Genomic DNA, 21,956 nt, shown 5'->3' on the forward strand with positions numbered 1-21,956 from the left:
GGCATGCGTGATCCTCCCCGTTCTGGTGTTTCCAGTTCCATCCGCAAGCTTTTGCGTGGTGGAGTTAAGGTTATCATGATCACTGGCGATTCTGAGGCTACGGCTCTGGCCATTGGGAGACAGCTAGGCATGTCTATTGCCTCCGTACAAGAGGCCACTCCCGGCCAAGTGGCTGTCCGGCCCGTTCTTCGTGGCGAAGACGTCGACCAAATGTCAGAGGAGGTTCTGGCCGAAGCTATGCAAAACACCACTATATTTGCCCGTACGAACCCCGACCACAAGCTTAAGATCATCAAGGCCCTGCAGCGACGTGGAGACATTGTTGCCATGACTGGTGACGGTGTCAATGATGCCCCGGCTCTAAAGAAAGCAGATATTGGTATTGCTATGGGCCGTAATGGTACCGATGTTGCCAAGGAAGCAGCAGATATGATTCTCACTGATGATGACTTTTCGACAATTTTACATGCCATTGAGGAAGGAAAGGGTATCTTTTCGAACATTCAAAATTTCCTCACCTTTCAACTCAGCACGAGTGCCGCCAGCTTGGCTCTTGTGTTTTTCTGCACCTGTCTTGGGTTTAGAAACCCGCTTAACGCTATGCAGATTCTTTGGATCAGTAAGTCATCTATCGTCTCTACCCATCTGCCCTTTTTTGTATCCATTGTCCCTATGTTGCTAACCCTTCCCCCTAGATATTATCATGGACGGCCCTCCTGCACAGTCTCTTGGTGTAGAAGCTGTTGAAAAGGACGTTATGAGCAAACCCCCTCGCCGCCGCTCAGACCCTGTTCTTACGCAAGCTGTGCTTACTCGCGTTCTTACCTCAGCAGCAGTCATTATGTTTGGAACAATGATGATTTACTACCGGGAAATGCTTGCCGATGGTGAAATTACGCGCCGCGATACGACCATGACTTTCACATGCTTCGTGCTCTTTGATATGTTCAATGCGCTGGGCTGTCGGTCATCGACCAAGTCGATTCTACGCGGGGAGGTCGGGTTGTTTTCGAATTCGCTCTTCAACTGGGCAGTTTCGCTGAGTCTGATTGGTCAGCTTCTGGTTATCTATTTCCCATTCTTTCAGGACGTCTTCCAGACGGAAGCCCTTAGTCTGGGTGACCTAATTACTCTGATTATGCTGTGCAGCACAGTATTTTGGGTGGATGAGCTATGCAAGTACATCAAATATGGTGTTAAGCGACTAGGATCTGGATATTCTCAGGCCGTTTGACAAAAGTGCTTGTTTTACGTGGATTTTGTATTTGCGCTTGAATATAAACTATTTGACGATGGTGAACCGTTTGTTATATGATGAATATGTGTAAGTCTAGAGGCTTGGGGCCGTGCGTAGTATTTTAAATAGTCTTAACTACAGGGAATATTAGTGTTTATTAGTGGTCAACAGTCCCTAACTCCTGATATTTCTCCATTGTACGCTACAGTGTTTTTACAGTGCACGGTAGCTCTGACGACGTGGCCCCCCACATACCAAGCTTGCAGCTTCCCATTTTGATGTCGATAGCTTCATTTATCGGCCAAAAGCTTCAAGCTCAGCCTCGTCGTCTCAAATATAAAATATCCTTTGCACATTGGCTTTAAGCCTTATCGGCGAAGCTAAATTAACAGCATCTTGAATCTTTTACTTGCAAAATCTTCTTTATCGAATCCACATCTGGGATATGCCTGATTTATTAGCCGGCATCCCGCTTTAACCCTATCGATCAAACCAACCTAACAGCGCCACCTCTTCACACTTTTTAGCAAATACCAACTTTTTCTATGATGACTACAAGCATACGTCCACCACCAACACCTGGTCTTAGGTCCAGTGCCGCCAAATCAGACTCCAAAGTCTTACCGAGTATTCACAATGCCAGTGATATATCTGCTGTACGCACAGCCCTTACGAACCTTCAACAACGCGATGTCGCTTTGACCGCAAAGCTTGATGGCCTCGTTGCCTCACAAGCTGAACTTGCGCGCGAGCTTACCCGACTTGACTTCCTACGCGCTACGCTTGGCAGCCAGGCAATTGCTGTACGCACCATTAGCTCGCAAATGGTGGCGTCTGCAGCCGAGACGGCCGGGCGACTAAGCGACAAAGTGCGCGAGCTCGATCTGGAGAAGAGTCGTGTTGAGGCCACGCTGGGGGTGGTTGAGCAAGTTGCTGAGCTCAAGGCCTGTGTCAACGGCGTAGTCGGCAGCATGGGCGCACCACAGGACTGGGAAGCAGCAGCGGGGTACATTGCACGTGCAGCAAGAGTGCCTGAAACCATTGTACGTGGTGGCTTTGCGACTGCGATTGTACCTAGTGTCGAAGTGCCAGATGCGCCATGGACGACGCTAGAGAATGCTAAGGAAAGTCTGTGTGGACTATTTTTGCGCGAGTTTGAAAAGGCTGCTGATGAGGGCGATGCAGCAAAGGTCACGCGCTTCTTTAAATTGTTTCCGTTAATCGGGCGTGGTGATACCGGGCTAGACATCTATGGAAAGTACGTGTGCCAGGGTGTCTCGGGAACAGCGAGAACAACATTGAGGCAAGCAACAGATGCTCAGAAAACAGAGGGACTGTTCTATGCTAATGCGTTGACGAAGCTGTTTGAGCACATCGCACAAGTGGTAGATGGCCACGGTGGGCTGGTGGAAAGACACTATGGTAGTGGGAAAATGGTGCGGGTCATTGAACGACTTCAGCAAGAGGTTGATGTACAGGGAGGCATTATCCTGGATTCGTGGGGCGAAGACCGGAATATAGAGAGACGATTGAAAGACATCAAGAGCTATCCGTTTTCCTTTTTAGTGCAGAGCTTTCTACCACAACAGCAACGGAATTCCACTCCCAGGGTTGGATCTCCGGCAATGGGCTCAGCAGCAAATGCACAAGATAGCGAAGATGAGGGTGTCAACATGAAGGGAGTTGATGCTTTGCTGGGGGAGATTTCTGTGATGCTCAGCCGCTGGGCATTATATACGAGATTCTTATCTGCAAAGAGCAAGGTACGCAACAACAGTAAGCCCTGGGTCGTTTCAGTTTTATTCAAGTTAACTAACCATTTCCTACAGGACCCTACCGCTCCAGACGATGCCAGCCTGGTTCTTCCGGATGTGCTGGTCAAGTCCAATATCAACAAAAAGATTGCTTCAAAGCTTACGACGCCTTATAACATCATGTCGACCTTCTTCTTTCGACGTTCTGTTGAAAAGGCTTTTCAGATGGACGAGTACCCGACCGGCCTTACTCTCAATGCCTCAAAAACGCTGGGCAGCAGTCCGCCATTTATCATAATGGCAGTGGATGACATTGTCTTCATTGTGAACGCTGTAATAGAAAAGTGCCTGTCGACGTCACAAAAGGATATTGTTGCCTCCGTCATACCTACCGTGGCTCGTATTCTTGGCGCTGATTTTGTGGGCATGATACAGCGTAAGATGCGAGACGAGTCCTATCCCAAGCCTCTAGTACAAGGCGGGTTCCCACCAGAGGACAAGATCATTAGCTTTACGGTACTCATCAACAGCCTTGACATGGCTAATGACTATTTGGGACGAATTGTGGCTGGGAAGACTGGCACTACGCCTGAACAAGCTATGGCAGCTGCCTCAGCCCTGGGCTCGGGGTCGGCTACAACCTCGGCTTCGGGACCATCTTCGGCCGCTTTGATACCAGCCCCTAGCTCACAGGTGTCACATAGTTTCCCCTTTTCTAAGGATGCGGCCTTTGCCGCTGGCCACCTGACTAACATGCTACACTCCTTCACATCCAAAACAACAGAGCTGATGCTAGAGGGTATCCAAGTTCTCTTTAGCAACGTTGTCAAGTTGCGCCTGCGCCCGATCCTATCGGAGACGTTCCGCGATGTTGACTATTCGCTTAGTGAGGAGGATCTCGAAGAAATTTCACAGCAAGATGGCCAGGATGTCATGGAGCTGCTTGATCAAGTACCTCGTCGCTTTGAACATGGCTGGGATCTACTCGTGCGGCCCATTGCTCGTATCATGACGCCCAAGACATATGCTGAACTCCACGAAATCACAGCGCGTTACCTTGCCCGAATGCTTGAAAAACGGATTTGGAGCTATGCTGGCCGCACTGTTGGTTTTGGCGCTATCCGAATGGAAAAAGACTTTGGCGCTATTATTAGTACTGTGGCCAAGGGAAACTATAGTGTCCGAGAGGCCTTTTCCAAGGTATCACAGATCCTCATGGTGGCTAATATGGAGGAAGAAGAGTGGGAGGAAATGGCAATTGCCGCGCAGGCAGAAGTAGAGGCGGATGCTGGAAACGAGGACGGGTTCCTTTGGGTCCTCAGTGATGAAGAGCGGAATAAGGCAAGAACCTTGGTCAAGTAAAGATGGCCTACCATGCCATGCTATGCTTTTTATGATGCGAATATACATAGTGGAGGTTGTTGCAAAACTTTCTTAACGAGGAAATTACAACTGTTTGAACATGAACATGAGATGAACACTGCAAAAGAGTAACTACAAGCTACGGATGTTTTATAGAGAAATTTCCCTTGTTTTGCTTGGGTAATTAACTGATAATTGATGTCTAAGGTTTTGCAATGAATGACTCAGTTGCCGCCTATCAGAATTCCTAAGCAACTACCTTTTTTGGCTGCTTGGCTTGCCCCTCTATAATAATTTTTCAACTACCTATTAGTTATCTAATCAATCATTCATGACTTACTTTTGTGTGTGAATTTTAACCCCGCCGACGTCATTCTGTACAATCTAGGCTGGGCAATTGTGTTTTGATACCAGCGCGTCTTGCACTGATTCAATCCTCCTATTCTCATACAGGTTATCTTTTTCTACTAACTTCAGCCGTGGCGCCGTTGACTTTGTCCGTCACAGCAGCATTTGCTCGCTTCGCTTCTTCTGTTGCTCGCTTCAGACTTGATCTTGTCGCATTTTCTTTTTTCTCGCCCTTTCCTGCTACTGCAGCTCTAATGCAGACTCGTATAGTTAAAATAAGGCCAGGCCCTCTCGGCGCATTCTCGCCCGTCGGCTCTCTCGAAACATGGGTGCCTGTGTCTGCTACTTCTACCCCCGCTATCGCTGACCTCGAATCTGCCGCTACATATCTAACTACTAGCGATTGCCCGGTGGCTTTCCCTACGGAGACTGTCTATGGGCTCGGTGCTGACGCTACCCGTAGCCCGGCTGTGCGGGGTATTTACTCTGCCAAAGGCCGGCCATCGGATAATCCGTTGATTAGTCACATTGCCGACCTGACTATGCTACGGGACTTGTTAGACCCATCTGGTTCGTGGCGCGCGAATGCGAATACGGACACCAACTTCGACCCAATTCCTGCTGTATACCGGCCATTGATTGAACGTTTTTGGCCCGGGCCCTTAACAATATTACTACCCAATGCGACAGACTCCCAGTTAGCACCCGAGGTTACGGCTGGCCTGGCAACATGGGGTGTGCGTATGCCACAGACGCCCCTAGCTTTAAGTCTAATTAAGCTGGCAGGTGTGCCGCTTGCAGCACCGTCGGCTAATGCATCGACTAAGCCGTCGCCCACGACTGCGCGCCACGTGCTGGATGACCTAGACGGGCGCATCGAGCTAATAATTGACGGAGGAGCATGTAGCGTGGGAGTGGAGAGCACAGTGGTTGACGGATTGAGTAACCCACCGGCAATTCTGAGGCCTGGCGGAGTCAGCATTGATGAGATCCGTGAGTGCCCAGGCTGGGAGAATGTGGTGGTAGGATATAAGGACCATAGTGAGGTGGGAAAAGCTACACCACGCGCACCAGGAATGAAGTATAAACACTACAGTCCTAAGGCGCGTGTTGTTCTTTATGAATCGTCAGCGGTAGATGCCAGAAGCGGTGTTGTCACAAGCCATATGGAGGCAGCTCTTGCAAACAGAGGTGATATTAAGATTGGAGTCATCCGGACGCAGCGATGGAGCCAAGCAGGTGGCATAAAAACAGGCGAGCTCAGTGTGACGCCTAAGCTTCAGGGCTATGAGGACGAAGACGAGTCGTTTGTGGTGCTGCAAGGCAATCTTTTGACTGAAGATGAGACGCTGCAAGGCACGGTGTTTGATGTTGACCTATCTAAGGACATGAAGGTCATTGCACAGGGCTTGTTCTCGGCTTTGAGGGCGCTCGACCGTCGTGGAGCAGATGTGATATTTGTAGACGGTGTGGTAGACGATCTTGACATTGGTGGTGCAGTCATGAATCGGCTTCGCAAGGCAGCATCCGAGATACATGCCTGAAAAAAGAAGGCGTTTGGCACTCTAAGATTGGAACAAAGGGATATGGACAAAAAAGATAATGGCACGCTATACCATCGGGAGGCTTCTTCTGTTAGTAGACAAAAAGAAAAAAAGGCTGATATTGACAGCATCATGAGACAACGGTATGGGACATCCATAAGACATTGCGCTACAGGAAATAGTACCACAGACCACAAACGCAAAAAGCACACAATAGGCACCTAGAGCTATTGGCATAGGTGCACTCTATCTGCCATATGAAGTGGAGCATGATATCGTTATCGTAATGGTATATCGTAGTTATTTGCGTCCGACCAGCGTCAATGAAGAACAGAACTAAAAAACAACAAGGCTGGTTCTTCCTTTCTCTTCCTCTTCTATTTCATGCAACCCTTTCTCTCTCTCCCTCTATTTACAGGCCCTGTCGCAACCAGTCAGTCAGCTTTGCGCGACCGAGCTGCGCCAGGTTGTTGACGCCCTGTTCGCTGAGATCGATTCGGCCAATGTTTACATCCTGTGTAGGGGCCTTGCTAACACGATGCACAATGATAGTGGGGTCGGTTTCGAGAACGATGCCGTCGTCGACGATTTCGTCAATAGCAAGAGCGACAAGATCGTAGTTTTCAAGGATGGTGCGCTTGTCAACGGATTGCCTGTGAGAGAGTAGGGCATGAGTATGAAGACATTATAAAGGGAAGGGATGTACATGGAGGATATGGGAGGGGAGAGTATGGCGTTTAAAAAGCCAGCTAGTGGTTTGGTGTTTGAGCCGTTTGATGTCAACCTACTTGAATAGGAGGTGTAGCGAGTCGCGCAACGCTAGAATCACATTGTATAGCAAAATCTCGTTCTCATCTAGACTGCCGACCACGTAGATAATAACGTCGGAGTCGATCTTGTACAGCACAACGCGGTTGTCATACAAAATAATATCGTTATTCTGCTTTGTTGTCTTGTCGAAGAGGCCCTTTTCAAAAGCCTTTTGTGACTTGACGTCGCCATACGGGCTCGAGGTGGTGGGGGCGCCTGAATGGTAGAGAAAGAATTAGAGATAATAGGCAGACAGTTATGCCATGATGTGTATCAAGACCAAACCAAGATAGGCATCATAGCAAGCTCTTGTCACGAAGGGAAAGAAAATACAGAAGAGAGCTTACCAGTGCCTTGGTGGGGTGCGTTGTAGTACTTGGTCAATATCCGTGAGCCGTCCTCGCCGTTTAGCACGAGCACGGCATTGACCGAGAAAAGCGACATTCCGGGAGCCATTGCGGAAGAATGCGGCAGAATGTGAGGTAAACAAGCAGTGGAAAATACGTAAATGATGAGGCTAGCAACAGAGGCGGATCGAGAACCGAATTGAAAACCACAGTGGAGGTTCTGAACTAAGATAATGCACAAGGCTGAGAGAAGGGCTTCGGTTATCAGATATGGACAGAGAAGCAGATCTTACACGTTTGCCGCTATAAAAAAAAAAAGCCAGCTGCGCTGCGCACACTCGTATGTAGTACCAACTTGGGCCTTCATGGCCAGGCTCAGAGCAGTTAGAAGGCCCTATAAAGATAGAGTAGGCTTCCCCTTTGTTGATGCCACGCTTGTAGTTAATGTAAAGGAGATGGGCTTTAGTCCAAAGTAGTTACATTCTAGTTAAACAGGGGGTGATGTTTCGGGGGCCTCCACTCTGAGAAGCTTGGGCTATCCTTAAAGAGGGGCTCAGGGTTCTTTTAGTGGAGCCAGACTGCCTGAAGCAGGGAATGTTTTCTCCTTAGCCACTGTAGCTCAAGCCCAGTCTGGCTCCACATGTGGTGAGTGGCCAATTGACAGGCTAGGCAAGCTTGTGAGAAGGGTAGGCTAGCTCTTTGGAGCAGAGAGGAGAGGGGAGGGGAAAGCTACTGAATAAGTATAGCGTTGAGCATGGAAGCTCCCCATGAAATAGGCATCAATGTGCTACAACTACACAGCCCCTCCCTTCCGTCTCGTCTATATCTATAGCAAAGAAACAAGCAAAGCGACTATTGCTACTTCTCTGTGCAATCCATTGGTAACTAACTACCTTGAAAGCTGAAACCGACAATAAAATAAATTGCAACTGCTCCAGCCTACCACGTCATCCATAGTCTTTTCCCCTCCCGCAAGATTCCATCGGCTTCTATCCATTCTTGTCTGTTGTTTAGTTTGAGTGTGAGGTCCTTGCCGTTTCCGGGACAAGGCCTCAATTCCTGCCTGCCCGTGTTGTTTCGTTTTCTCTGCTTCATTTACAACTTCAGCCTTGCCTCTCCTTCCCTGTTCAAGCAAAGCCGCAGTTATCAAGCCAGCCTCCTCTTCCTTTCTTCTTTCTCTTTTTTATCTCCTCTTTATCCTCCTCCCCAATTCCAATTGCTTGCTCTCACTTCTTTCTCTCCTTCTATTCTTTTTATTCTGTCTCACTGCATTCTTTTTCTATATTGAATTCCATTTGCGCCCATTTGATTCCTTTCTCCGCGTTCAGCCTAAGGTCAGCCACGGCCATCTCTCTCTTACCCTCTCTTTCTCCCCAACAGAAGCCGACATCTACATCTATCTGCGCCCAATCATGGCATCCCTTAACCTTTCAGCCAATGGCCCCTCTATCCGAAGCAGTTACAATGCTGTCCTCAATGCCAAGCTCTCTTCCAATTCTGCTACCTTTGCCCACTGGGCTTTATTCTCCGTGCAAGCGCCTCTGGCCAATGCCTTTCAAGATACAGGCAACAAAGAAAGTCTGCTAAAAGTCGAGGGCTCAGATGGTAAGCTTTCCCCTTCCCTTCCCTCCTCTGCCAATCGGCCACTCAACCAACGTCTTAACCCAGCTTTTTGCTAACTCTCAACCACGCAGAGGGCGAACTTGACGAGCTTATCCAAGACTTCAACGAAGGCCGCATCCAGTTTGCTTTCGTCAAGGTCAAGGACCCAAACTCGACTTTGCCAAAGTGTGTGCTTATTGGCTGGTGCGGCGGAGGCGTTCCCGAAAGAACCAAGGGTTACTTTACCAGCCATTTGGCTGCCGTTGCCAAGGTGCTTCATGGCTACCATGTTCAAATAACCGCTCGCTCCGATGCCGATCTCACCCCCGAATCCATCATCCAAAAGGTTTCCGACGCTTCCGGAGCTAAATATGCTGGCGCCTCAGCGCCCGCGCCTTCACAGCCCCGGCCACCGGTTGCCTCCAAGCCTGTCTTTACCCCTACCGCCATGAGTGCTGCTTCTCGTGTCAATCCTATTGTTGCTGCGCGTTCCCGTAATAACGGTGCTACCGATGAAGATGGCTGGGGCGAGGATGCGCCCCCAGTCACTCGCTCCGAAATTCAAAAGGTCCAGTCTGCCTACCAGCCTACCAAGGTCAACATTGCTGAGCTCACTAAGCAAAAACAAACATCGCATTTTGAGCAAAACATCGTCGAGGCCAGTCCTGACGTCGTTAGAGGTGGCTACCAACCTGTAGGGAAGGTTGATATTGCTGCCATCCGCGCCCAAGCTAGGAACAAAGAGGATCTACGGCCCACTCCTGTTAAGGGCGCCTACGAGCCTGTTGGAAAGGTTGACATTGCTGCCATTCGCGCACGTGCTAAGCCCCAAGAAGATGCACCCCCACGCCAACAACAAAGCGCTGGAAATGACGAGCCACAAGAACGCCCCTTAAGCCTTTCTGAGCGCAGTGCTGCCTTTACGCAGCCTTCCCAGTCTGGCCGCATGACTTCCCTGCCTAAGCCCAAGGTAACGAAGACCATTTCGCCTTCCTTCACTGGGACCAAGGCTCCTTTGCCGGGAGCTTTTGGTGCTTCTGCCGCCGCGCCCGTTGTACCCCCCGTAGGCGCAGCTAGCCGTACCTTTGCCGACCAGGGCGGAAAAACCCCTGCCCAGATTTGGGCTGAGAAGAAAGGCAAAGTTCCTGCTGCTGCTCCTGCTACTGCCCCTTCAATTGCATCTGCTCCTATTACCGCCCAGAAGAGCGGTAACGAGTGGAAGAGTGGTTATACTGGCAAGTCTTGGTCCGTCAACGCCCCTACCTACAGCCGTGCTCTTTCTCCCAATGCTACTGGCAATGTTGATGAGCCAGGACAAGCACAGCCTCAGCAGGAGTCCGAATCCATTTCGGCTGCTTCTGCCCGTGACCGCTTCAAAGAAGCTCAGCCTATTGGTTTTGGTGCACCTCGCCCCCCTGCTGTTCCCCAAGACAGCGCCCCCCCCCCTGTGCCTACTGCAACGCGCCCTTCAGAGCCTGCTGGTGGATATGCATTGCCTGGCCTTCCCACGCGCTCAGCGCCGCCGTCCGCACCTGAAATCGAGCCTGAACCGGAACGCGAGCCTTCGCCTGTACGTGTCCCCGTTGCTGTGGCCCGTAGCCCGTCTCCTCCTCCTGCACCGGCTGCTCCTGTGCGCGCCCAGAGTCCTATGAGAGCTCCTGCTCTACCCCCTGTTGCTGCTGCGGCTGGCGCGGCAGCTGTTGGTGGAGCAGTTGGTGCCGCTATTGCGGCTTCTTCTGCCACCAAAGAGGAAGAGCAAGAAGCTACTCCCGCCTCTGCCCCCGCTGCTGGAGGTGTAACAGCAATTGCCCAATACGACTACGAGCGTGCCGAAGACAACGAACTGGAGCTCAAGGAAGGAGAGAATGTGTATAACATTGAGATGGTGGACGAAGACTGGTGGTTTGGATTTACTGCCAATGGGGAATCAGGCTTATTCCCGAGCAACTATGTCACTTTGGTTGATGGGGATGAAGCAGATGAGCAGCAGCAAGAGGCTCCTGCTGCACCTCCTGCGCCTCCTGCCGCACCGGAACCGGAGCCAGAAGCACCCCCTGCCGCTGGTGGCGACGAAGGCCAGACTGCCGTTGCACAGTATGACTACGAGGCTGCCGAAGACAATGGTAAGTTCTCCTCTTTCAAGCAATATCGCTTGATAGTTTATACATGATCATACTAACCACTGTTTGTTTTATAGAGGTATCTTTCCCTGAGGGTGCTACCGTCACGAACATTGAGTTCCCCGACGAGGACTGGTGGTTTGGTCACTATAATGGCAAGTCTGGTCTATTCCCTGCCAACTATGTTGAGCTGCGGTAGACACAAGCCGTATCAAAGATGGTGAAAGGCGCACAATGGGAACGAGGCAGATGTGATCATGATTCCAAGTGGCGCGGTTTGATGATGAGGGAGCTTTATTTGATTTGTTGATTGTTTTCTTTCTTTCTTCATGCACAAGTGGTATTTCTTTTCCATTCATGTCATATCTTCTTTTTTCAGACAGGGAGTCTATTCAAAATTACAAAACCCCCTCTATGACCAAGTTGTTCAAGATACAATGGGGCTCTCGCCAAGACATTTACACCTTCCTAGAAAATATCCATACAGCAATCACAGCAATCTACACATGACTCGCATACGTCGTCAATAACGCAGCAAAAACACATGGCAGACAACCCCACAATAAGACAATTTCGGTTTTTATTAGAATCTTTGGTGTAAGCAGCCGGTGCTACTGGGGCGGCAGGAGCCGAGGTGGAGGTAACTTGCGGCCGGGCCTGTTGCGATTGGTTCTGGGCTTGGGGGGATGGCTGCAGCTGAGTTGATGGCCGTGGCTGCAGTTGTTGCTGTTGCAGTTGTTGTGGTTGTGGCTGTGGCTGTGGCTGTGGCTGTGATTGCATCATTGGCATTCCAAGCGGCTGCTGCGCATAGCCGTTCGGCAAAAAGGCGGTGGGCGCAGGTGAAAAGGAATGGGGCTGTTGGAACTGTTGTTGCTGTTGCTGCTGCTGCTGCTGTTGTTGCAGGCGCTGCTGAAACAACTGTTGTTGATGTAGCTGCTGCTGATGGGGGTCCAGTGTACTAGGCGTTTGAGGCTCGTCGTACAATGTTGAGCCATGCAATGTCGATGGCGATGGTGGTAACTGGTGGCTTGGCATGCGCTGTGGGCCACCGAAGGGCGGGTGTTGTGGTGGGACTATGCCGGGAGCTTGGCCGGGGCCTGGATACTGGTGTGGTTGAATAACTAGCTCGGGGCTCGACGATTGAAGTTCTAGTGATGGGATGCCGGAGTTTAGTGTGCCGAAAGATGGAGCGGGGGGCGCCGTAGTTGTTATTGCTGCCGCCGCCGTCGTCGCCGTTGCTGCAGCTCCAAGTGGCGCATTAGCAGGCGACTGTGTGGATGTTTGAACATGAGCAGGTAGCTGTGCTTGAGATGTATATTGGACCGGGCGATCGTGCGAAACAGCAGTAGAAGACGTTACACAGCCGGGGTCATCAGGGCCAGCATATGTCTAGTGAGAGACAAACGGGGTTAGCAGAAGGACATGGGGGCAGATTGCAGTGAACTAGACTATGCCTACAATCGCAGGTGCAGTTGCTTCTGCACTAGTACGATGCGAAAACGGATCGTAATCTGATTGCTGGTAGAATTCAGCGTTGGACATTGGGAAAGGATAACTTGGGGGAGAACTAAGACGACCGGATAAGGGGTCGGAGACAAAGAGAGACGGGTGTTCGTGTAGAGTGAGAGTGAGATAAGTAAGGTAGGGGCGCAAAGCTGTTCGCAAAGCAGAGAGACAGTCTGTCGGTAATTAATATTATGAATGATAGTGATAGAATAATGCAGAAGAGAAAGAAAAGAGCCAAGCAGTCTAGGGAATAAACAGTCAATACATAAAGCCAGAAAAGAAGAGGGGGGAGAAGAAGAAGAAGAAGAAAAAAGGGCGCGGCGAGATCAGAAGGAAAAGGAATAGATGAGCGAAGATGATCCCCTCCCCGAACAAGCCACTAAAAAGGTCCAGAAAAAAAGTCAAGTTCCTGAGCTAGACTTGAAGAAGCAAGGAGGGATCCAACAAACAAAAAACTAGGAAGCAGGAGAGAATAACAAGAAAGGGTTTTCTGATGTCTCAGACACGAAGACAAGCAAATCACAAAACTTCAAGCTAGAGGCAACCACCAAAAAGCGAGGGATATTTGTGCTGTTGAACTGTAAGAGCTGGGAGCTGTAAGAGCTGGGAGATGCAAGAGCTGGAAGGTGGAAGAGCTTCACGGCCTCCAGCTGCAAAGACTCGCCGGGTTCCAGGGTGGTTATGGTGGTATCCTCCCGCTCTTCAGGTTGACGAGAAGCCCACCTATCCAGCCTTTCATTAACCAATAAATAATGGTAGAAGCGGGACTAAGAGCACAGATCAGGAAACAAGACAGGGGTAGAAATACAGAACAACCACCAAAAAAAAGGTTCAGCTGGCCGAGAGAATGGGACAAGCTTGAAGGGTTGTTGTAGCGTGGGACATGGCTGGCTGGGAGGGAAGGAATAGACCAAAGTGGGCTTATAGCAGCCTAGAGGCTTTAATACCTGTAGTAGTAGTAGTAGTAGTAATAATGTAACTATGCGTACACCCCTCCTTCCTCTAAGAATCATAACATAAGAAATGAGCAAAGGCCGTCGCATTTGGTGTTGTTTGCTGTTGTTGTCGAGTCTGCTCGCTTTTGCCCGATACAGGATTTTTCATCTGATGCTCGAACCACCTCCTTCCCAAAAGCTTAACTCGACCGCCAGCCGTTCTTCGCCCACCGACCGAGCTACCGAGGCAACTACCCCCGGAGGGCAGGTTGACGCCAGTTTATCGAAGAGAAAGAAGGAAAGGAAACGTCAGCTGTCATCAGCTGCACATAGACTCCTAACAAGTGACAAGATGCCTTGTTTGTTTTTTTTCGTTTGTGCTTCTTGTGTACCTGTTTTCTTTCCTCGTGTGTCTGCTCCTTCCCTTTTCCTGTAGTTCATTACCACGCTCTGCTATTGTTGACTTCAGGCCAGTTTTCAAGTTTAGGATTATTCAACAAAACAGGAAGGCATGACGAGGCTGTAGCATTTACTCTTCAGAAAGGGGGAAGGGGAAGGCTGGTGTCGACCCAAGGCCGCCCTGCACAAGGCACAAAACACAAAAACCAGCCGTCCTCAAAGCTAAACCCTTCCCCCACCCCCCCCCCCCAAGCATCAAAGCTTTGGCCCCTGTAAACAACAAAACAGCTACAAATCCCAGCAAATATTTTGTTGTTGGGCCTTCAAGCTGAAGGCTCGCTTGCATTGGCCATCAGCATCACGCCTATTAACTGCTTCGCAGTAATTAGGAACTAGCCAATGTTCCATTTTCTTGGCCGGTGATCTTTTCTCGTTCTTGTGTTAACTCTTTCTATGCGGTAGCCTTGCGCTCTATTTGATATTTGATCTTGTTTTGCGTGACAGCCTTGCCTGTTCGCTTTCTCTACTTTACTTCCTCGCCTTCCTCCCTGACTGTCTTGTTTTGGCGGCTGTATCTGTTGGGCTACAAGAACGGCTAAGACACTTTTTTTCTTCCCTGCAAGCTGCAAGGCTCCTTATTCTCCGTCAGTCACAAGAGCTCGAGTTCATCATCAGCCCTCCAGTCTATCGCTGACTCCCTCTCTTATCTATCATTATTCTCCAATAACCCTAACCCTCTACCTAGACCAGCAACCACGATGGTCCAGCCATCTGATGCCGAGTTTGCCGCCATACTAGCCTCTCCATATCCAAAAGCTGCCTTGAGCGAGCTCTATGGTACGGTTACCCGGAACTCTATTTCTTCTGGCAAACATCTGCCATTCCTGGTGCCAACAACGTTCATTGGCTGCTTTGTAATCCCACCGCTGTATCTGGCTATACCACAGCGTGGTCGTCCATGGCTTAGATCTCTGCGCTGGGCCGTCTTGGCCTTTATAGTAGCATTCAATGCTGATCTGTTTCTACGCTCGGCAAGCACCAATGTTGCCTGTGGCTATGGTATTGGCATGGTCGCAGTTTGGGGCACTATGGTCGCAGCCATGGCATTGGTGTTTTTAGATGCTCAGGACTTGGAAAGAGTGGCAAAGCGGACTCGGCCTCGGGCGCTGACGCGAGCCCAAAAACGAGCACGGACGACAAAATCACCTCGAAGGGGAAAAAAGCCAGCGCAGAACCGCCAGGACAAGCTCTTGACAGCAGAAATGGTTGAAGAGGAGGTTGAGTACTACTGGGAGTCATACCCATACAACGGCTCCTTTGGTCAGCGGTTTCTCTGGGGTTTTGACATTGTAACATCGATTCGAGGTGCAGGTAAGTCTAACTTGGTCCGTTCCTGGCAGTGACTGATTGACTGACGCAACCCTCAGGATGGAGCTGGGCCATCTCAACGATGCCGCATCCTCCCCCGCCCTCCAAGCCACACACCATGGAAATAATTGACATTTCCACCATTCCTTTGGTCTCTCGCTCTGGTCACACCCGCTGCCAAACAAGGGCTGACTTTTTCAAGCGCACCCTGTATGCTGTCATACCGGGCTATTTGATGTTGGATCTTCTTACCATTCTTGTTGAAATGGATCCATTTTTTATAGCTGGTCCTCGCGGCATGTACCCCCGTTCGAGTACCCACCCGCCCATCTGTCCTGGATCCCAACCGTGCTGCTGCCGGCATACCGCGCCTTGTTCTTTCTTACCTGCATTCTAGCAGGGCTCCAGGTCGTTTTCCATCACCTCGAGGTCGTGCAGTTTTTTGTCTTCTCCTATTTGTTTCCAATGCGCGCCGAGCCGTGGATGTATAGCTCCATTTTCGGCCCTGTTAGTTCTGTGTGGGAGACTGGTCTGAGCGGGCTCTGGGGTGTCTTTTGGCACCAAACATTCCGGGCGCCTTTTATGGCCCCGTGCGATACATATGGGGCCATGGCAAGGGCCGCTTCCCCGGAAAGAAGGCCGCCCTGCTCGCTTCAGCTTTTATTGGCTCGGGCTTGATGCATGCTGGTGCATCTTTCACATCCACACCCTCTACGGACTATGTCCGGCCTCTGCTCTTTTTCTTGGCCCAGGGTGTTGGAATCGGCCTGCAGAAAACACTCTGTAAAGCTGTGAGGCCGCTGGGACTGCCACGGTGGCTGCGTAGAATAGGCAATTTGCTGTTTGTGATGGCATGGCTTTATGGGAGCTCTCCACTGCTCGGCGATGACTTTGCTACTGGCGGTGTCTGGCTGCTTGAGCCATCGCCATACTCAGTCCTTAGGGCAATGGGATATGGATATCCCGGCGAGTCGCCGTGGCGGTGGGATAGGAACCATATGGGCTCCCTTTACGTGGGTAAGCACTGGTGGGAAATCGGCTACGGAGCATAGATGGAACAAGACAATAAAAAAGAAGAAGCAAGGCAAACTAGATTAGACTGTATTAGACTGTCTAGATATCAGGCGATAGAAATGTCTAGAAACAAGTAATAGACAGATCAACGAAAAGTGTTTGTAGTGGCACCTTATTCTTTAGCAAACCCTGAAGCCAATGCCACTGTTGCTCGGGCTTCGGTGTGCATCCAGTCAATAAAGTCAGTGTACTTGGCCCGTTTTGGGGCAAACACAGTGTCGAATGCCTCAAAGACAGCCCTAAAAAGCAGCGGGAAAAGGAGAGACCCATGTGTGTTAGTAGATATTATAGAGCATAGGGCAACGCTAGGCAGGCTTTTGATTGACATACAGATGCACTTGCGGCCGGGTGATGTCGCACTTGTAGCCGGGGAACTTGGAAGCCTTGGAGCGCGCGTTGAGCAGAAGGTGGGCGATTTCAGCCAGCTTTGCAACGGTTTCTACACAAGTCGGTTAGTTTTGGCCATCTGCGGATTGCTGAATACGGCTGCCCAGTTTCGTCTTTTGAACGGAGTTATCCCTTACGAATCATGACTTGTGACCTGGGTTTCTTGCTCTGTGGGAGGCTCCGGATATATGCCCAAGTGCGGCGAGCAATGTCCGCCATAGCACCTTGCAGGTTGGCGTGTGCGATGCGTGTGGAATTGTGGGTGCAGTCATAGAACATGGCCTGCGACTGGACGCGGAAGAGGCCTGGGTGCAAAATAGGGTGGGTTAGCTGCCATTGGGCGCACGATGCGATATCTAACTTTGCTTGGTGGCGTTGTGTAACTTACGAAGAACCCGTCTCTGGAAGGCTCGTCCGGGGTTCCGGCTGTATTCCACGATTAGGGCCTGGGAGAGATCTACGTAGAGAAATACATGTTAGTAACAAGGCAAGATCAGACATCTCTACTTACTTTAGCAATAGCTTACCTTTGTTGCTTAGCTTTTTCCTCAGGCGCATAACGCTTAGCGTCCTGCAGTTGATCAGCGTGCCGCAGTACGGAAAGGCGGCTTCGTCGCCCCGCGGCACACGCACCCCGTCCACCACACAATCAAAATTGACCAGGCTCTTTTGTGGGTTGACGGTGACGCCGTACTTGGGCAGGCCTCGTAACATTATCTCTGCAAAGCGCTGTGCCTTTGCTTTATCTGTGGTGATAAGCAGCGAGTCATCAATTAGGCGCATGAGCAGAGTGTCCTTGGCGTGGCCCGGCTCGGCCTTCCTATTCATCATGTCTTGGGCAGAAGGCTCGAATAGAAAGCCCAGCTCATGGGCCTCCATGTCAGCATAGAAGAAATTGCATAGATCAGATGAGAGCACGGAGCCTTGTGGGATGCCCTGCTTTTGGGCATAGAACTTTTTGCCTATTTTGACTATGTTGGTATTGATGTGTTGTGTGAGCAGCTTATTCATCAGGAAGTGCGTCGTGTATACACGTGAGGCGAAGCTGCCATAAAAGGCGGTGTTGCATTTGGTGCCCGGAGCCGGAGCCGGTTCTGGAGCGGTACCATTGGAGCCTTGTTTGTCATCCCCTCTGTGACTTATTGTGGGCGCCATCGCGTCTTCAATCCGGTCGATGAATAGCCGCCGGTCCTTCCCTGAGATTGCTGTGCTAACCCACCGCCGGGTTGGTTTCTCTGATTCCGCGACGCTTGAGGGGCCGGTGGTAGTCTTGGGTCCTGGCTTTACCTCTATGTGCTTGCTGATAGCGTAATGTGGTTCTTGAGGAATTCGGTTCATGAGGGCGAGCACGGCCGACTGTGGGATGGTGTCAAAGGCTGACTGGACATCGACTTTGACAAAGTACAGCCGCGGCAACGGGGTAGGGAGTCCTAGAGTGAACTTTCTTAGACGCACAAAGATATCCTCCATTCCTGCTAGAGAGCAACCCATGAGATCGGGGCGTCGCCTTTTTTCCATCTTGAGAACTTCATGCAGAGGCGCAAGGAGAGAGTTGATGGACGGCCCGAGATTTTGCTTGAGCCCCTTGGAAGCTTGACGCCTACGCAGGTTCATGATGGGTCGCATGCCCGTGACCTTTGGCAGTAGGCGAAGAGAGCTAAAGCCAATAGGGCGTGATGAGAGGAGAGCTTGCACATGTGGAGGGCTCATCTCAACAAACATACGCTTTTTGAGGTCAGCTAGGGCTGGGCTCGAAAGCGCTCTCCAAATATCGTGGCGAAAGTAAGAGAGTTGGTAACGGTCATTGCTAGATTCTGTGATGTAGAAGCTATTGCGCAGGAGGGGAATCAGCATGGAGTCGAAGACGTAGTACATGAACTCGTTCAAAATCTCGAGCCGCTTGTTGCGGTCTGTTTGGCTCATCTTCTTGCCACGGAGATTAGGCGGGGTCAGCCAGTCCATTTTGTTTATCTTTAGATCCTGGACAACGTCATGAAGCGTCATTTTCTCGAAGCGGCGAAGCTGCACAAAACGGGCAACCATGAGCAGAACCTTGGCCTTGTTGTGCTGTTGATCCTCACCAGTCCCCAGAACTCGTTGGGGATGATGTTGGAAATCACGGCTTGGCAGAAGGCTGAGACCTGATAGGTTGGGGTCGCAAAGTCGGTGATTTCTTGGCCGTTGTTAAGGGTGATGGCCTTGCGAGCTATGCGGCGCAACCTTTTGCCCATTTTGCGTCTTGCTGTAGCAGTGAGGCTTAGGCTGGAAACAGCGTTTTTAGCACACTGCGTGTGGGACGTAGGGACTAGCCCCGTAGAAGCGTTATTTTGACACACGGAATGACGAGCAAGGCTTCGAGATGGGGCGTCAAACTGAGTCGGACAGTAGTGCTTCAGCAGCTCAGAATACGAACAGCGGTTATGCAGCACCTGCAGTCGCCAAACGAGCCTGTGGGTGTCCCCTCGAAGTCTCTTTGGAATCTTGATATCGAGCTGCCTTGTGCCGCCGATGAGCCTCCCAAAGCGCAGATCCAGCTCGTCATCGCGCATTGTGTAGTCCTGAAACTTGTGGCTTGTTTTGAAGTAGTCGACCTTGGAGGTGAAAACGTTGTGGAGGCCAAACTGGCGAGGAAAGATGTACGCCATGATTTTGATGGTAGAGAGATCGCCGACAGCAAACCTAACATCATTTTCGGCATGATTGGCACTGTTTGTAAGCGGATAGCGATTAAGCACGTGGATATGCCGAAATCCAGCCTTCACATTCCCCTTGGCAGTAAGTGCCGCGCGACCGTACAGCATACGACTGCGAAGAAACTCAATCTGCAGTGGAGTATATAGCGGGGTTTTGTCGTTGTGATCATGCTCATCGACAGATGTGGTAGATACCTTGGCCGTCGTTTTGATTTTCTTGTGGTCTAAGGGCAGCATCGACATGCTGGTGAGCGGTATGCCTATGAGTGAGTTAGAAACATTTCTATGTGCGACAGTGCGGGTAGCGCTGCAATCTACATCCAACGCAACCTACCACTGATCTGGAACACGTTTCCAACGCCGGCCTTGAGCGCAATGAATACACCGCAGTTCAAAAGCATGTGTATCATGATATCCTCGCCGGCGCGGCCGAGAAGCGCCAGAATCTGGGGCCAAGGGTCCTTCTTGATCATTTCGACGTGCTCGTTACGGCGCTTGAGAAACAGCCCGGGAATAGGCCGGTCCAGAAGGTCGCGGTTAGAGAATCTGCTACCGCTGCCCCGTTCGTAGCCGTCACAAAGCACATGCTTGGGGAAGGCGACTCCGGCACTGCGCTGGAAGATGAACCAAACGCAGAAGTCCACAATCTAATGAAGCGCGCAACTCTGGGGGTTAGCGTTGTGCTGTGTCATGGCTAGCTTCGAAAGGGAAGTTTGCTCACCTCGGACTGGCAGAAGCTATCGACCCGTTGAGAACCAGATATAGTGACGTACGACTCGTCCATCATGGAGAGCTCTGCAAATTGCTGCCTCATTTTTGGAAGCTTGGAGTCTATAACGGTAGGGGCAGCCTTATTTGATGTGTTTGGGTTCTTTCCGCCGTCTGCGGCTCCGTCGCAATCGCGGTTCGCATTTTTAGTTATAGCTAGGGAAGCGTCTACCGTGTTGGGGATACCAACCAACGTTGAGTCTAGAAAGGCAGCAATTGCAAGGCTCTCCTCGTTCTCATTTGCGCGGGGCCTTCTACCAAGAGACGCGATCTTCTTGCGCCGAATGCGCGAGGACCTAGGGAGCTGCACTAGCAGATATTCTCGGAGCGTCTGTATTCGCGTGAAGTAGTGGCTTAGAACAGCGTGTTCGAGGGTTTGCGTTTGCTTCGGATTCGAGTTTTCTGATTTTAGCGAGCTATCACAGACACCATTGCTGCGCATGCGTCCAGGAAATTGCATGATGCTAGTCCCAGCAGTGATGTCATTAGTTGGTAAGAAGGGGCTGTTGATTATGGGTGATAGTAAATATAGGAAGGCCGCAAGGTGCAAGGAAGGATATTCTGATTATATGTTGTGCGCACTAAGTGTGGCGTGGTACGTTGGCAAAATTGTTAACGCGATTAGAAGGTCGTTGCCTTGATTATGAGCTCGCGATAGTCTCACCGATGCTGTTTACCGGTGCTCACCGATCTCACCGAGATTTGTTACACATAGCCTAACCCTAGAATACTTGAAACGGCCAGGGATCAAGACTGAACCCCCAAATCGAATGTTTGTACGACCCGTGCGACTTTATAATATTACCTGTGCTTTTAAAGGTACCTGTGCATTGCATTGCCTTATACCCCCCTCTACTGGAATTTATTAAATTAACGCTGGTGTTCCTATCGTGTGTTATTATTCTCCCCCCCCCCACGGCAATCTATCTCTATCATGACACGTGGGGGTCACTGCTTGGAAAATGGCACAATACAGGTTAAAAAAGATAAACAAGCGTTGAAGGGTCGTTCTGGAACATGTACGGACGTGGGCTTTGGTATGGCAAAAACAGCCTGCTACCCGCTAGCTCTGCTATCTTCTCCTTATTTTCTTTTTCTTTTCTTGTTCCTTTTTTCTTCTCATATCTCCTCCTCTTTTCCTTTCCTCTCTATTTTCCCTTTAGCTCTGTCTTGAAGGCGTTTCTCAAGGCTCTCTCCCAAGGCTCTTTGAGAATGTGACTGTGAAACCCCGGAAGCTAGACAGACAGCTGCACGAGCCCGGATGCTAGCAACTTCTATTCCATCATGGAAACCTCTGCATCCCCGAGACCTGACGAGTCCCCCTTGCCAGATGAAGCGTATGCGTCAGCCTCCACTTTGGCCTCTGCTTCTTCTCCTGCCGTCAAGACATACAAGCGCGCGAGTCGGAAAGGCGCCCCCCGACGATTTGCCTGTCTTGTCAGTGGCTGTCACAAGCTGTATTCACGTGCCGAACATCTTAGTCGGCATCAGTTGAACCGTAAGCTTGGCTAGTCTTTGCTCTATTCTTCATCAAACCCGCCTGCAACTGACAAAGTGACATGTGGTAGATAACCCCAAGCAAATATTTTGCTGCGATCATTCTGGCTGCAGACAGCAGTTTGTACGGGCGGATTTGCTTGCGCGGCACAGGAAAAGGCACAACTCTTCCTATGTCCCTCGTAATCGAGAGCCAGCATTCTGT

The 21,956-nt window shown here is 50.5% G+C and overlaps 8 protein-coding genes across 8 annotated transcripts; 5 read left to right on the forward strand and 3 right to left on the reverse strand.

Moving 5' to 3' along the window:
• Window positions 1-3: 3 nt before the first annotated feature.
• Window positions 4-1,234, forward strand: HOO65_030716 (uncharacterized protein; the record flags this gene model as incomplete). The annotated part of the gene is made up of 2 exons (XM_071002243.1): window positions 4-619; window positions 696-1,234. The coding sequence occupies 2 exons, from the start codon at window positions 4-6 to the stop codon at window positions 1,232-1,234; spliced, it is 1,155 nt and encodes a 384-aa protein (XP_070860395.1).
• A 551-nt stretch (window positions 1,235-1,785) lies between these two features.
• HOO65_030717 (Conserved oligomeric Golgi complex subunit 4) lies at window positions 1,786-4,353 on the forward strand (the record flags this gene model as incomplete). The annotated part of the gene is made up of 2 exons (XM_071001912.1): window positions 1,786-3,000; window positions 3,067-4,353. The coding sequence occupies 2 exons, from the start codon at window positions 1,786-1,788 to the stop codon at window positions 4,351-4,353; spliced, it is 2,502 nt and encodes an 833-aa protein (XP_070860396.1).
• Window positions 4,354-4,955: 602 nt separating this feature from the next.
• On the forward strand, window positions 4,956-6,245 carry HOO65_030718 (trna threonylcarbamoyladenosine biosynthesis protein; the record flags this gene model as incomplete). The annotated part of the gene is made up of 1 exon (XM_071000480.1): window positions 4,956-6,245. The coding sequence occupies one exon, from the start codon at window positions 4,956-4,958 to the stop codon at window positions 6,243-6,245; it is 1,290 nt and encodes a 429-aa protein (XP_070860397.1).
• A 412-nt stretch (window positions 6,246-6,657) lies between these two features.
• On the reverse strand, window positions 6,658-7,511 carry HOO65_030719 (uncharacterized protein; the record flags this gene model as incomplete). The annotated part of the gene is made up of 3 exons (XM_071002345.1): window positions 6,658-6,898; window positions 7,034-7,271; window positions 7,403-7,511. The coding sequence occupies 3 exons, from the start codon at window positions 7,509-7,511 to the stop codon at window positions 6,658-6,660; spliced, it is 588 nt and encodes a 195-aa protein (XP_070860398.1).
• Window positions 7,512-8,814: 1,303 nt separating this feature from the next.
• On the forward strand, window positions 8,815-11,323 carry HOO65_030720 (actin binding protein; the record flags this gene model as incomplete). Its single annotated transcript, XM_071001918.1, has 3 exons — window positions 8,815-9,007; window positions 9,097-11,127; window positions 11,202-11,323. The coding sequence occupies 3 exons, from the start codon at window positions 8,815-8,817 to the stop codon at window positions 11,321-11,323; spliced, it is 2,346 nt and encodes a 781-aa protein (XP_070860399.1).
• A 269-nt stretch (window positions 11,324-11,592) lies between these two features.
• HOO65_030721 (uncharacterized protein) lies at window positions 11,593-12,666 on the reverse strand (the record flags this gene model as incomplete). The annotated part of the gene is made up of 2 exons (XM_071002293.1): window positions 11,593-12,513; window positions 12,583-12,666. The coding sequence occupies 2 exons, from the start codon at window positions 12,664-12,666 to the stop codon at window positions 11,593-11,595; spliced, it is 1,005 nt and encodes a 334-aa protein (XP_070860400.1).
• Window positions 12,667-14,722: 2,056 nt separating this feature from the next.
• HOO65_030722 (membrane bound o-acyl transferase family protein) lies at window positions 14,723-16,384 on the forward strand (the record flags this gene model as incomplete). Its single annotated transcript, XM_071002107.1, has 4 exons — window positions 14,723-15,335; window positions 15,392-15,542; window positions 15,617-15,839; window positions 15,950-16,384. The coding sequence occupies 4 exons, from the start codon at window positions 14,723-14,725 to the stop codon at window positions 16,382-16,384; spliced, it is 1,422 nt and encodes a 473-aa protein (XP_070860401.1).
• A 327-nt stretch (window positions 16,385-16,711) lies between these two features.
• On the reverse strand, window positions 16,712-20,714 carry HOO65_030723 (Telomerase reverse transcriptase; the record flags this gene model as incomplete). Its single annotated transcript, XM_071001792.1, has 8 exons — window positions 16,712-16,845; window positions 16,931-17,098; window positions 17,182-17,219; window positions 17,321-17,364; window positions 17,427-18,815; window positions 18,875-19,746; window positions 19,821-20,133; window positions 20,208-20,714. 8 exons carry the CDS (start codon window positions 20,712-20,714, stop codon window positions 16,712-16,714), a joined length of 3,465 nt encoding a protein of 1,154 aa, XP_070860402.1.
• Window positions 20,715-21,956: the final 1,242 nt, after the last annotated feature.

This window comes from Ceratocystis lukuohia (genome assembly GCF_044167205.1).
Source record: "Ceratocystis lukuohia strain C4212 chromosome Unknown Supercontig3_pilon, whole genome shotgun sequence".
Taxonomy (NCBI): domain Eukaryota; kingdom Fungi; phylum Ascomycota; class Sordariomycetes; order Microascales; family Ceratocystidaceae; genus Ceratocystis; species Ceratocystis lukuohia.